The sequence below is a fragment of the Lacerta agilis genome, chromosome 1 (assembly GCF_009819535.1).
Source record: "Lacerta agilis isolate rLacAgi1 chromosome 1, rLacAgi1.pri, whole genome shotgun sequence".
NCBI lineage: Eukaryota > Metazoa > Chordata > Lepidosauria > Squamata > Lacertidae > Lacerta > Lacerta agilis.
Window position 1 is genome coordinate 20,398,235 of NC_046312.1, and position 13,589 is coordinate 20,411,823.

At 44.0% G+C, this 13,589-nt stretch overlaps 1 protein-coding gene across 1 annotated transcript in view; it reads right to left on the reverse strand.

The window, feature by feature from the left end:
* Positions 1 to 13,589, reverse strand: part of UNC79 (unc-79 homolog, NALCN channel complex subunit) — a 129,543-nt gene that overhangs the window by 25,114 nt on the left and 90,840 nt on the right. The window contains 10 exon segments of the mRNA XM_033140685.1: positions 909 to 1,019; positions 3,459 to 3,527; positions 4,199 to 4,372; positions 5,447 to 5,532; positions 5,635 to 5,747; positions 6,216 to 6,254; positions 8,445 to 8,542; positions 8,544 to 8,586; positions 11,476 to 11,578; positions 13,347 to 13,448. Coding sequence (XP_032996576.1) covers positions 909 to 1,019; positions 3,459 to 3,527; positions 4,199 to 4,372; positions 5,447 to 5,532; positions 5,635 to 5,747; positions 6,216 to 6,254; positions 8,445 to 8,542; positions 8,544 to 8,586; positions 11,476 to 11,578; positions 13,347 to 13,448 — 938 coding nt within the window.

The window sequence follows — 13,589 nt, forward strand, 5'->3', positions numbered from 1 at the left end:
TACAACGGCCTGCGTGTGTTTATGCATCTGTCTAAGCTCCACAGTTCCTATCCCCTGTGATGCAAAGGATTTCTCTTCCAGGAGGGAAGGGTATGTTGCATCTGAGAGGATTATGTCAATGACATCTGCTGTTCCATTGAGCATTTTGTCCTGGCGCATAGGCAAATGGAAAGATGGGGGAGGGCAACTTTCTAGCCCCCACTCCCAAGCTAATTTGCTCCCCTGTGAGATGAACTCCAGATGTCCCTACAGTTTATTGATCTGGATTTTTGTCAGATGGGGAGTAAACCTCTCTTATTTTTGAGAGACAGGATGGCCTAATGCATGTTCAGTGGAATTACTGATAATGCAAATATCACAGCAGCGAGGTTGAAAGTAGCGGACATAATAAAAAAATATATACCTCTCAAACCAAGGCAGACATGGAAGATGCAAACACCTCCCCCCGTTCACACACACACATTCATGTGGATGGAGGATAGATGGGGATGTGTAAGCTTGTGTAGAAAGTAGGCTGCATCAATTGCTCTGCCTACTCTTGGCTCTAGCATGTGACTTCTGAAGGGCTGCCCAGAAGAGAATGAGAGCCTTGGGCTGAAAAAGCTTCCCACACCAATGTATTAGTGTGCAAGTACTTCTGGTAGATTCCAGAATTTCTATTAATGAGCTATCCCCAGATCCATCAAGGAAAAGGTAAAGTATAATATTTGCACAACCTCTCAAGCAGGTTTTGGCCAGAGTTTCAGCTCCTTTCTGTAACGTTCAACTTTACCTCTAATTTTAAATAGCAGATGGAACAGAGGTTGCTTCGACGTCAATTTCGCTTGAGAACTAAAATAAGGAGTAAGTGGGTTCCCCATTTGCCCCTGTCTCTAGTGCAATTAAAAGGAAACAAGCCAGTTAATTACCTTTGTGAAAGCTCTGTGACACAAACCACACAGCTCTACCAAATACGCTAGGGTGAAGACGGCGTTCTGAATGACGAAACTCAGCAATTTTGAAAATGGCTCCAGCAGACTCTACAATGAAAGAAAGATGGAGGGCATGTCAGGAAATATATGCTTCTTTCAGCAAAACGAAGGGTGTGTGGGTTGTGAAATTGTTCATTATAACAAAGCCTACCTTTTTTTTTTTTAACTTGAAGGATATGAAGTTGCAGCTGCCCAAACTGATTCGTTCCAATGACTGTAGTCACACTTTGGGATTCCCAGCCAGCACCTTAAGAGAACTGCTGGAAAGTGTTCCGCTTGCAAGATTCGCACTGGCTGCCAATCTGCGACCAGGCCAAGCTCAAAGTGTTGGCGCTAACATATAAGTCCCTACGCAGCTCAAGACCAGGTTACTTGAGAGTCCCTTATACAACCAGCAGACTGCAGGAGACTTTCTGGGGGAGAGTTTCTCCGGCAACTTCCAAACATCTCAGAAGCCCACTCCACAATAATACTGAGTAGGGCTTTCTGTGGAATAGCTTTCCTGTCAAGATATGAATTTCTATGGAGTAGCTATCCTGTCAACATATGACAGGCACTATATGTACTTTCCAGAAACAACTGAAGACATTTTTGTTCATACAGGCTTTCCCTGCTGGATAAATGGCCTTTTGAAGGGACACAGGTGGCGCTGTGGTCTAAACCACTGAGCCTCTTGCATTTGCCGATCAAAAGGTCGGCGGTTCAAATCTGCACGACGGGGTGAGTTCCCGTTGCTCTGTCCCAGCTCCTGCCAACCTAGCAGTTCGAAAGCACGTCAATGCAAGTAGATAAATGGGTACCGCTGCAGCGGGAGGGTAAACGGCATTCCCGTGCGCTCTGGTTTCCGTCATGGTGTTCCGCTGCGCCAGAAGCGGTTTAGTCATGCTGGCCACATGACCCAGAAAGCTGCCAGCTCCCTCGGCCTGAAAGCGAGATGAGAGCCACAACCCCATAGTCACCTTTGACTGGACTTAACCGTCCAGGGGTCCTTTACCTTTACCTTAAACGGCCCTTTACTATGAGTGTCCATTTGCCAGGGTTTTAGCCTTGTTTTACATCATAGAACTGGAAGGACCACGAGGGTCATCTAGTCCAAACCCCTGCAATGAAGGAATCTTTTGCCCGACGTGGGGCTTGAACCCACAACCCTATAGTATTAGTTGTTTTTGTCCTTTTAACTGCTTTTAATTATATTATGTGTAAATCCCATTGAGACAGTGGTTTACTAGGCAATTAATAACTCAACAACAACAACAACAACAAAGTGTTCCAGGAAAGATCAGAATCCTCTTCCCCTAGGGTATTCTTAAGTTGAGCAAGGAATCTGTTTAGTTCCCATAGGCTCCCTGTGAACCATATTCTGTGAACCGTGCTGAGATCTTATGATGAAGGGCAGTATATAAATCTAATAAATCCTCTGGACACGTTCCGGCTTGTCAGTATCCTTCTTGAACTGTGGTGCCCAGAACTGGACACAGTATTCCAGGTGAGGTCTGACCAGAGCGGAATACAGTGGTACTATTACTTCCCTCGATCTAGATGCTATACTCCTATTGATGCAGCCCAGAATTGCATTGGCTTTTTTAGCTGCTGCATCACACTGTTGACTCATGTCAATTTTATGGTCTAAATAAATAACCATGTGGATGAGCACAAATGCACATGGATGAAAGCATCTCACTCTCTTTGAGATCAAAGCTATTGAAACAGTCATAGGAATCAGGCTATTTGTTCATCTAACCAAGTATTTTCTACTCTGACTGGTAGTGGCTTCCCATAGTCTCCCACAGAGAGCTTTTCTTATTACCTGCTACCTGGCCCTTTAAACTGGAAAATCCCAGGGAATGGCTGTGAGACCTTCTGCATGCTCTGCTCTACCTAGAGGTGCCTGGTTGACCTGAAGTCTATAAAACCAGTCCACACAGACGTGATGATCTTTTGCTGTCCAACACACTGGGCAACAGCTTTCACGTGCAGCTAAAAGTCACAAGCCGGCCGCTGCAGACAAAAAGTTGGCCACTGCATTGCCTCAAACACAACGTTTTTCAATGACGTTGGCTCACACAGTCAGCCATGTGCCATTAAGGAATGTGCTTGCCTCCCTAAATTAAACCAGACATGAAAGTCCCAAGAAATGCAGCCTCTGCTATTCAATATTTTTTTATTCATGAGATCCTGTACTTGCTCTCATCTCGGTTTGGTTTGGCCAAAACTGCAAAGCTCTAGGTAAAGTTACTGGTGCCGATTTTAAAAAAAAGAAAAGAAAGAAATCCAACTCCTTAAGAAGACATAAACTCCCACCCACACAGTGAATGTAATCCCTCCCACACATTAATGCAACCTAGATTTAGAGAACTCCTATCCTGCTTGACACGGCACAATTGCACTTGGCTATAATACTCTTCCCGCTAAGAGATAAGGAAGAAACCTGAAATGATGAGGAAGAGGGGAGGTTTTAAATAAATATTTAAAATCTCAAGCACTTACTCTGGCAGCACTGCCGGTGGGTATCTTCAGCAAGCAGATCATTATTCTTAGACTAGAATCTAAAGAACACTGGGGAGGAAACGGGGGAGGGCACAGAAGAAAGAGTTAGTTCCTTTCCTTAAAATGTAATTTAGCCCTGCCAGGTATAAAGAATGCTAAAGAGAAGGCAGTTGTACAGAAGTGCAGAAGCACACAATGTGAGTCTGTCTGAGAGGTAGTTGTCTGAGTTAAGAGTGGGCTTTTGGGCTGGAGGAAACACTTTGTAGTGCTTCCACTCCTGCATGGACAGCCAGCTTTCACAGGTGGTGCATGGCAGTACCTGCTACTTACTAGATTGCGGTTTTCCAAACTTGGGTTTCCAGCTGTTTTGGGACTCCAGTTCCCATCATCCCTGACCACTGTTCCTGCTAGCTAGGGATGATGGGAGTGGTAGTCAAAAAACAGCTGGAAACCCAAGTTTGGGAAACCCTGTACTAGATGATGGGTAAGTTGAGCAGATCGTCTGGCTAACACAGATTTGGTGCAAGTCCTCCTTGACCAAACCCTATATGAATTGAGAGAGAGAGAGAGAGAAATCTCCATTCAGATTGGATAGGTGCTTGCCAAGTCAGACCACTGGCCCATCTAGCTTCACATTATCTACAATGACTGGCAACAGCTGTCTGAGGTTTTAGATGGGCGATTTTCTCAGCAGCACCTGGGGATGCCAAGGACTGAATCTGGGATTGCAAACACTGTACCTTGAGTGGCAAAACGCAGGGCAGTTTTGTAAAGAATGTCTGGAACTGGTTGCTGATCGTGGTCCAGAGATTGCTGGGGGAATCCATTGGCAAAGCTTCCATAAACGTAGCAATGTTCTCCAAGCAGCGTAGCATCCCGCCCCCTGCTGGCAAATTCTTTTTGGTGTTTAAGCCCTAAGAAAATAAGTATACATGGACAATTCAAACCCTGCTCTCGCAAAAAAAAATTAAAAAAAATTAAGACAGCGAGGAGCATTTTTGAAAAGTGCAAAGAATAGGGACTGATTTCCTATTCCCTCCAACAAATAAATTACAAACTACCTTGTTTTGTTTTTTTCATTCCACCAATGGTATCTCAACCTTTCCTAACCTACAGCACTTCAACTTGCATCCGTTCCAACCAGTACACCTGTGCTGGCTATAGCTGGTGGGAGTTGGCGTTCAAAACATCTGGAGGGCATTGGGTTGGGAAAGGATGGTGTACATTATACATCACAGGAATGAGGAGAAGCAAATATGTAGGTGGTGCCTAACCTACCTCACAGGTTGTTGTAAAGGTGAAAGAGTGAACCACGTACACCACCTTGAACTCCTTGGAGGGAAAGGTGGAGTATAAATGTAATGATAAGAAAAGAAATGAAATTGATCTGGATATACGTGTGTGTGTGTGTGTGTGTGTGTGTGTAATAAGTATGAGTTAAATAACAGCTATAATGAAAGGTCTTTCTAATCCAGCATCCTAGTTTCAACAGCAACCAGCAAGATCCCTCTGGAAATGCCACAACCAGGGAATAAAGACATCCCTTCCCTGATTTTTGACACCCAGTGACAGCTATTCATCTGCATTTGGACACAGATATTATCTTTAACCTATAGTAGCAATGGGACAACACGTAATCATGTCTGCCCGTTTGAACAAGGAAAATCCATTTGTGCAAGGAGACTTTGGGTTTCTCTCCTCCCATTTCCAGCCTCTGTGTACCCCCGTCCCACAAATCTGCTGCTGAGGGTCCCAAACCAAAGTTGGACTAGATGGGCCATTGGCCTGATCCAGCAGGACTCTTCTTTAGTTCTCAGTGCTGTGAGGGAAGACACACATTGAAAATAAATGTGGTGTTTGCCTGACACAAAATGGAAGTGTTTGAGCAGTTTCAGCTCTGCCCCAGTAAAAGTTTAGGGAGAAGATGTAAAATACATCCAGTGGAAAGAAAAGAGTGATTGTGAAAGTTACAGAGATGGTAAACTAACCTCCAGAAGCTGGCTCAAAGCAGCTATGGAACTCAGTTCACTGAAATCCATGAGAGATGTAGCCAAGGTCCGTAGAAAACTTCCATCTGCAAATGACAACATTTGAGGTTGTTGTTATTTTCCAAAGAAGTTTCAGCATGGAGGTTGTGGAGAGGAAGGGAAACAAATCTCAGACATTTGCACATTACCTTTGATGTTGCTCTGGAACAGCTGGGGAAGTATGCCATTGGGAGCCAGTTGATGGAAAATACAGCGGAGAAATTGCTTGGCCACGCCTGCAGCATTCCCTGGGATCATCATGCTGAGGAACGAAATGAAGGAATAAAGAGGGAGGGAGATGCCATGATTCTTCAAGCATATCTCACCATGGAAAAACCAAACATCACCCACTTTGATCTGTTCAGTAGGAATTTAAATTCAAATACGTTGTGGCGAGAAAAGAGTAAGAGTTAACGGGGGGGCTGCATGTGATTCAAATGTCTTCGCTCAAATTAGTGCTTCCCCCCCCCCCCAGCTTGCATATCTTCCTGATACATAAAAATGTAAGGCTGTCATCACACAGCAGTTCATGTGGCTGGCAACGGATGGTGCTGCAAACTACAGCATGATGACAAGCAAGGAAAAGGAAACCAAATATGTTAGCTGTGGGGGTATTTTGTTCTGTTTTTTATTATTATTAATTCAAAATTACCTCCACCAAACAGGGGATATTTATACACTTGTTTGTGGTCTGTATAGGGGGGGGGGACTTATTTTGATTGTACTGTACCTTTCTGCTTGATTAGAAAAATTGGTGCTTGAAGCCAACCTGGCGGAGAAGGAGGCAAACAAAAACAATTTATTTATATTAAAGTGAAATCGTTGAAATGGCTGGTGCAATCAAATCAAATCCCAGATTAAATGACTTCACAATCATGAAGACTATCTTTGGTTAATACCTGGCTGGCAAAATATGTCATACTTTTGCTAAACCATTATCATAGAATCGTAGAACTGTAGAGTTGGAAGGGACCACAAGAATCATCTAGTCCAATCCCCTGCAATTCAGGAATCTTCCATTCTATGTGGGGCTCAAACCCATGACCCTGAGATTAAGAGTCCCGTGCTCTCCCAACTGAGCTATGCAGAACAGCCACTGTTGCAAAACTGTCAGAACTTCTATTCACTTTCCCTTCTTGTGACAAAGAGGAAGTGATGAAAGCATGTGCACTTAGCATGCAAATGGGCCCAGGTCCAATCCCTTCCAACTTCACAGGCAAGTGAAAGTATAAATTATGGAGAAAGTGAAAGGTGAGGATGTGACATGGGGGCAGGACATTTTCAGCTGGGGACAGGGACCCTGAGATTACCCTGAAAGTAGCGAAATACTGTGTAGCAGCCATGAGGCTCAGAGAACAAGCGGTATTATCGCTATGAACAGAACCCTAAATGGCAATTTTTAGGCAATATTTTAAATGCCCCGATTCTAATCCATATATTTTAGATGCTGCTGTATACGTGCATATACGTGTATGGTATTTGCTGTGCAAATTTTAATGTATCACTTTTGTATTGTTGACTTAGTGAGTTGGTCTGTGACCGTAAAAAAAAAAAAATTCATTCATTCAATTCATTCATTCAATTCATTTTCAGCTGGGAGCCCACTGTCCTCTGCAAGAAGCAGTTTCCCCCAGATAGCTCTCGCTGTGAGGCTGACATCAAAACTTCATCAGTTCCTGGGCAGAATCCCCCAGCAGCAATCTCTAACCAATTTTCAGGTTCCTCCATGCCATTTATCATGAGAGTCAGAAGTGTGGCCCCCCCAGGGACCGGGAACCCGTGGGGCTCCAAATGTTGCTGGACTACGTCAACCCTGACTATTGGTCATGCTGCCTGGGGATTTTGGAGTCCAACATCTAGAAGACATGAACCACTCCATATTAGCAACAATCTTTAACTACCTTTCAAATTCCTCCATGCCACTTCTTATATGGCATGGTGTCCAGATGTTGTTGGACTCCATCTTCCACCAGCCCCAGTCCGTGTGGACGACAGTCAGAGGTTATGGGAGTTGTAGTCCAGCAACACGAGTTCCCCATCCCTGATATAAGCATTCCCATACATTCAGGTCTACCAAGTGACAGAGACGATAGTCAACTCCCTCATGGTTGCAAACCATTTCTCCACAGAAGGGAGGGGAGCAAGAGGCGTAGCTCAGTGACAGAGCATCTGCTTTGCATGCAGAAGTTCCCAGGTTCAATCCCTGACATCTTTGGATAGGGCTGGGGGAGAGTCCTGCCTGAAACCCTGGAGAGCTTCTATTTAAAAAGCTAATGCTATTCTAGGCTGCATCAACAGATGTATCATGTCTAGATCAAGGGAAGTAAAATAGTACCGCTCTGTTCTGCCTTGGTCAGACCACTCCTGGAATACTGTGTCTAATTCTGGGCACCACAGTTTAAGAATGATGTTGACAAGCTGGAAATTGTGCAGAGGAGGGTGACCAAGATGATCAAGGATCTAGAAACCAAGCCTTATGAGGAATGGTTGAAGGAGCTGGGTATGTTAGCCAGGAGAAGAGGAAATGCAGAGGAGAGATGATAGCCACCTTTAAATATCTCAAGGGCTGTCACACGGAAGATGGAGCAAGCTTGTTTTCTGCTGCTCTGGAGCGTAGGACTACAAAACCGATGGCTTCAAGTTACAAGAAAGAAGATTCCGACTAAACATCAGGAAGAACTTTCTAAGCGCTGTTTGACAGTGGAATGGTCTCCCTCAGGAGGTTGTGGACTCTGCTTCCTTGGAGGTTTTTAAGCAGAGGTTGGATGACCATCTGTCATGGATTTCTTTAGCTGAGATTCCTACATTGCAGGGGGTTGGACTAGATGACCCTCGGGATCCCTTCCATCTCTACCTTTCTATGATTCTATGTCAATGAAGGTGATACTAAGCAAGGTGGACCATTAGTCTGAGTCAATATAAAGCAGCAAGGCAAGGCAAGGCAAGGCAAGTTTCTTACCTTCCTACAGACTGCATGATATCCAGCAACAAAGGAGCAGCCAGATCTGGGCTGAGGTGAATAAACGTGGAGAGAACCACAATGGCCAGACCTAATGTTTTCTTCATCATACTCTTCCAAGATGGCTCCACAATCATGGCACCTGTAAGAAAATTATGAAGAAGAGGTCTGGGCATTAAAAGAGGACATTACATTCCTACAGTGATTAAAGCCATGACTGATGGATCAGTGGGTTGGCTTGCAGGAAAGGAAGGAAGACATTTATTCAGCATTAAGTGCTTTGGGCACTGACTGGCAGGCTGCTCCTGCAATGCCAAGAGACATCTTTGAAAACTTTGCCAAGGCTTTGTGTGTGTGTGATCTTAAGGGACATGTCAGATGCAGGAGAGATGAGGCAGAATATCGCAGGGCACAGAAAGAGACAAACAGCATTGGGAAGCCAGTACATCTCAGCCCAATGGGCATGCTTGGGTAATTTGATCAACCACTCACTAATGTCTCCAACAGATTGTGATATTTGAACTTAATGGGATTTTACAGGCAATTTTCCTCTTCCCTCTCAGCGGCAGCAGGAGAAAATGCCAGCAAGGTCATGAAAGTCAATCTCATTTAGCCCAGTTTACTACCTGCTGCCAAAGCTTTCTGAAAGCAGCCAGACCAACTGGCTGATACAAAATTAACCTCGTGGGATATTTGGTTGTTTACAAAAATAAAATGAAAATCTTAATTCTACTTCCTTTTATTCCCATTGTAATGCTACAGTCAGGTTTTCCCAGCCACTGGTACTCGATTAATGCATTCAGAGGAGTAATGCAGAATGGTCAGAGCACAAGGTGAGATACCATTCCCAACACATTTTTGTCTGAGTACTTTGCCTCTGGGCACCTACAGTCCTCTATTTGAAGGCGTACTTTGTTTAGAGGGTTGTTCAATCCCAGTCCAGTTTAAAGATAAAGAGGGAGGGAGAACAGCTATATTGAAGATGCCCATCAAGGGTTAGTGCTGGGATAGCACACTGTGCAGGTCCGTCTTTCTCACTATTGTGAGATGTACTACAGTTCTATTTACACAACAGTAAGGTAAGGTAAAGGTAACCCTGACCGTTAGGTCCAGTCGCGGATGACTCTGGGGTTGCGCGCTCATCTTGCTTATAGGCTGAGGGAGCCGGCGTTTGTCTGCAGACAGCTTTTGGGTCATGTGGCCAGCATGACTAAGCCACTTCTAACGAACCAGAGCAGCGCACGTAAACACCGTTTACCTTTCTGCCGGAGCGGTACCTATTTATCTACTTGCACTTTTGACGTGCTTTCAAACTGCTAGGTGGGCAGGAGTAGGGACCAAGCAACGGGAGCTCACCCCGTCGCGGGGATTCGAACCGCCGACCTTCTGATTGGCAAGCCCTAGGTTTTGTGGTTTAGACCACAGCGCCACCCCAACCCGCGTCTAAATGTGCATGCATTTAAGCACTGTGAATTTTATGCCAACTTGTTCCCCAGTCCTCTTTTTTTGGCCATGTGCAATTCATCATCCTAGCATCTGCCCAGTTGCCAATGCTTCCATGACAGGGCCTTTTCAGTGGCAGCTCCCCATTGTGGAATGCTTTCCCTGGTCAGGTGCATCTGTCCCCCTCTTTATTGACTTATTATTATTATTTAAACAATTTGTATGCTGCTCTTCATCCGTAGATCTCAGGGGGGTTCACAACATAAAAAATACAGCATGAAAATAAACATAAAAGCATACTTACAGTATGAATTCAAAACATTCCTGTTTACCCAGGCATTTTATACTGTAAACTACCCTGTGATCCTCAGATGAAGTCTGGTTAATAATAATAATAATAATAATAATAATAATAATAATAATAATAATAATATGGCTGAAAGGAATTGTTCCTGGCAACTCTGAGATCTCTGGCTGAAATAAGTTTTTCATGGTTTTTAGAATATTTATAATTTAATTTAATTGTGATTTTGATTGATGTGTTTGGCACCCAGGGCTCCTTTTTGGGGCGGGGGAGGGGGAGGAAAGATATACATTGAATAAATATCCAAATAACTCAATAAATAAACCTGTTATTTCCCCATAATGTCCCTTTAAAAATGGACCCCGTGTTGAAAATTACATTGCAGTTTTTTCTTGTTATTCCCCCCCCCCTTTGCCCCATCACCCACCCACCCACCCCAAATCATAGAAATGAGAAACATCATACTCCTATCGGGGAAAGGGAGGGTTTTTGCCTTGAGGGAGCTTTTTAATATACTGGTATATTTTTTAAAATCCCCAGTTCTCATCAAGTCTAACACTTGTTACAAGTCAAAACAAATCGAAAATTCTTTCTAGTAGCACCTTAGAGACCAACTGAGTTTGTTCCTGGTATGAGCTTTCGTGTGCATGCACACTTCTTCAGATACTTGTTACAAGTGTCTTCTGTTTTGGCCTTCCAACTTTCTTTACTTGAAAAGTTTAAGGAAGTCTTCTAAAGATACTTCCAGTTTTGTTCAGGTTACAAAGTGCTCTTCTTCTGCTGCTGTGCTGCTGTTTATAAATCAGCTCTATGTCTATTGTTGGTCTTAAATGACAAACCACTAAATACACAAGTGGCTACCTGTTAACCTCTGGGCTAAGTTCAAAGCTGCTTACAGTTTATAAAGCCCGATACAGGGTGGGACCAGGATACCTGAAAGATCATCTCTCACCATATAGAACCAGTCAGACCACTGCACTCTGCACCTGAAGGCCTCCTGCTGATATCAGGAGGTCTGTTTCGCCCAATGTAGGAATCAGGCCCTTAGTGTCACAAAACCACTCTTTGGAATTTCCTCCCCCTGAGTATTAGACAGGTGTCATCTCTGTTGCCTCTTCAGTGCTTAATGAAGACTTTCTTCTTTTAACAAGCCTTTCTAATAGAGACCTTTCCCAGTCTGAACCTGCACTGGAATAGCTTTGTAGATGTTTTGACTGTTTCATCATTTGTGTGTTTGCCATCATTTGTGCGTGCAGTTAGAATGAAGAAATGAAAGATGCTTACTTGTCAGTCATCATGGTCGGCTGGTCATCAATAAAATCTTCGGGCGCTGGTACAAACATACTGACTATACTGGGTGCTGACAGCAAGCTAGATTTTGTGGCACCTGGAGAGGAAGGGGGAGAGAAAGAGAGAAAGAGAAGGAAGGCAGGAAGGCAGGAAGGCAGGAAGGAAGGATCCTTGAACATTAATGGGATTAAAAAACAAAAGTAACTGTTTTGTACGTAGATTTCTCTTTTGACCAATGAATCCTATTGACAATACCTTCTGCTGTAAATTTTATCAAAATTGATGGGATGTTTCTAAAGTAATCAAAGATCTGCTAGAGGATACTTCTCCAGAGAAATCTGAAGGATTGTCCCCAATGAAGAGTCACACTAGAAGCAGTGTGTTTGGAGAACCCCTTCGATCATACTTGCTCTCTTGTTCTTCTATGATATTCTCTATCAAAGTCAAAGACACCAAAAGAAGAAACCAAGAGGATGTCCCAGTTTTGCATTCACAATCCTGTTCCAGTCCCTTCTTTGGAGGAAAGAGGCGCACTGCAGAACAGAGCTGGCCAGCTAGAGATTCTTTCAGTCAATGGGTTGGTTTTTTATGTGATGCTAGATGAAATACTTCTCACCTTTAAGGAAGGTTGGGGACTGAAAGTGTCCATTCATCAAGACCTGGCAAATATTTCACTTAGACAAGGAGGCGAAATGGAATCTTAGCATTGCATGGCTAGCATCTGTCAGAGGCAAAACAGGCTGATATGAGAGTAAACTCTTCATCTATATATGCTGGGTGATTTGGGGCTTAGAAAGAGTACAATTGAAAGAGGGCTTTTCACATAAAACATGGGGAAGCCATGTAACCTGGGGGGGGGGCGTGGAGTCAGAGGTTAAGGAGAGTGGGTCATAGAGCTAAGACTATCTGGAAAGCACAGATAGGTAGTGAACTACTGTGCAATAATGTTTTTTGGGGGGTTAACATGTCCAAAGAAGCCTGGCAATCCATGGTAGTTATACAGCTGCGATTTCTGCAGCTGCCATTACATAAACTCTTTCCTATGGTAAATAAGTTACTGCAACATCATATGGAATCAGAGTTAGATCCTGACTAAGAAGCCAACCTCAAACAGTGTTGTGTTAAGCTTGGTACAAATTTCTTCTCTGCAAATACTTCCTCCATCAAGTCCAAGAATGGATATCTTCAATGGTCCTTTTGAGCTTAACTGGATGGACTCTTGGTCTTCAGACTCTTCAAAAATGATAACACAGAATGAAAGCTGTACTGACATGTGCCTGGCCTAACTCTTTGTTTGTGACTTAACTCTAGGGATTGAATGGCTTCCCTAGCACAAAATTCTGAGGCAGCTGGAGGCTGGTGTGTGCAGTTAGAAGCCAGCAGATAACAGGAAGCTGCAGGTCCGTATATCAGCAGGGGGCGAGGAGAGGTCACCTACTTTAACCAGAACATCGTAATAAGAATGCACAATTCCCCTATCCCCTATCGCATTGTGCTGTAACATGAAATAAGGATAGCTCAAAATTCATTACAGGGGTTAGATTAGCAAGACGCCGAGGGACAAAGCAATTTCAGAGTCAGCTTTCTGCTCTTTTGCAAAGAAACAGTTGCCAACCTTTGCTAGAGATCATAAACGAGGAAAAAAACCGATTGCGCTGAAAGAAGAACATTGTGAGAGCTCCAAGCTGCCCCCTTCAAATCTGGTCTGAGGCGATATCTAGTCTTGTAATCCAAGGCTCTGTGCAAAATGGTCAATGAGGTCTGCTCAGGGACTGCCAGAACCACCATCACATTCAGCTCTAACTAAGCACCTTGGTTGTGAAGCTGTGGAGGGGAAACCAAGGCTGAATGGACACTGAACTAACCTCTTATTCTTAGTGGTGGTCCCTCCAGGTCAGGGTTTAGGCAAACTGAGACATTGCACGGCCTCTTCCCATGCTGTATCTGTTCTGTGGATAAACAGAGAACTTCAGTCCCCTCTAGTCTCCGCTGAGAGTCTGCCACCAGCACCACAAAGACACCACACACGAGCACAACAGCTAGCGACAAACAGCTAAGGCAAGGCAACTAGAAAAAAAGACAACTCTATAGGAAAGAGAAGGCGGCGG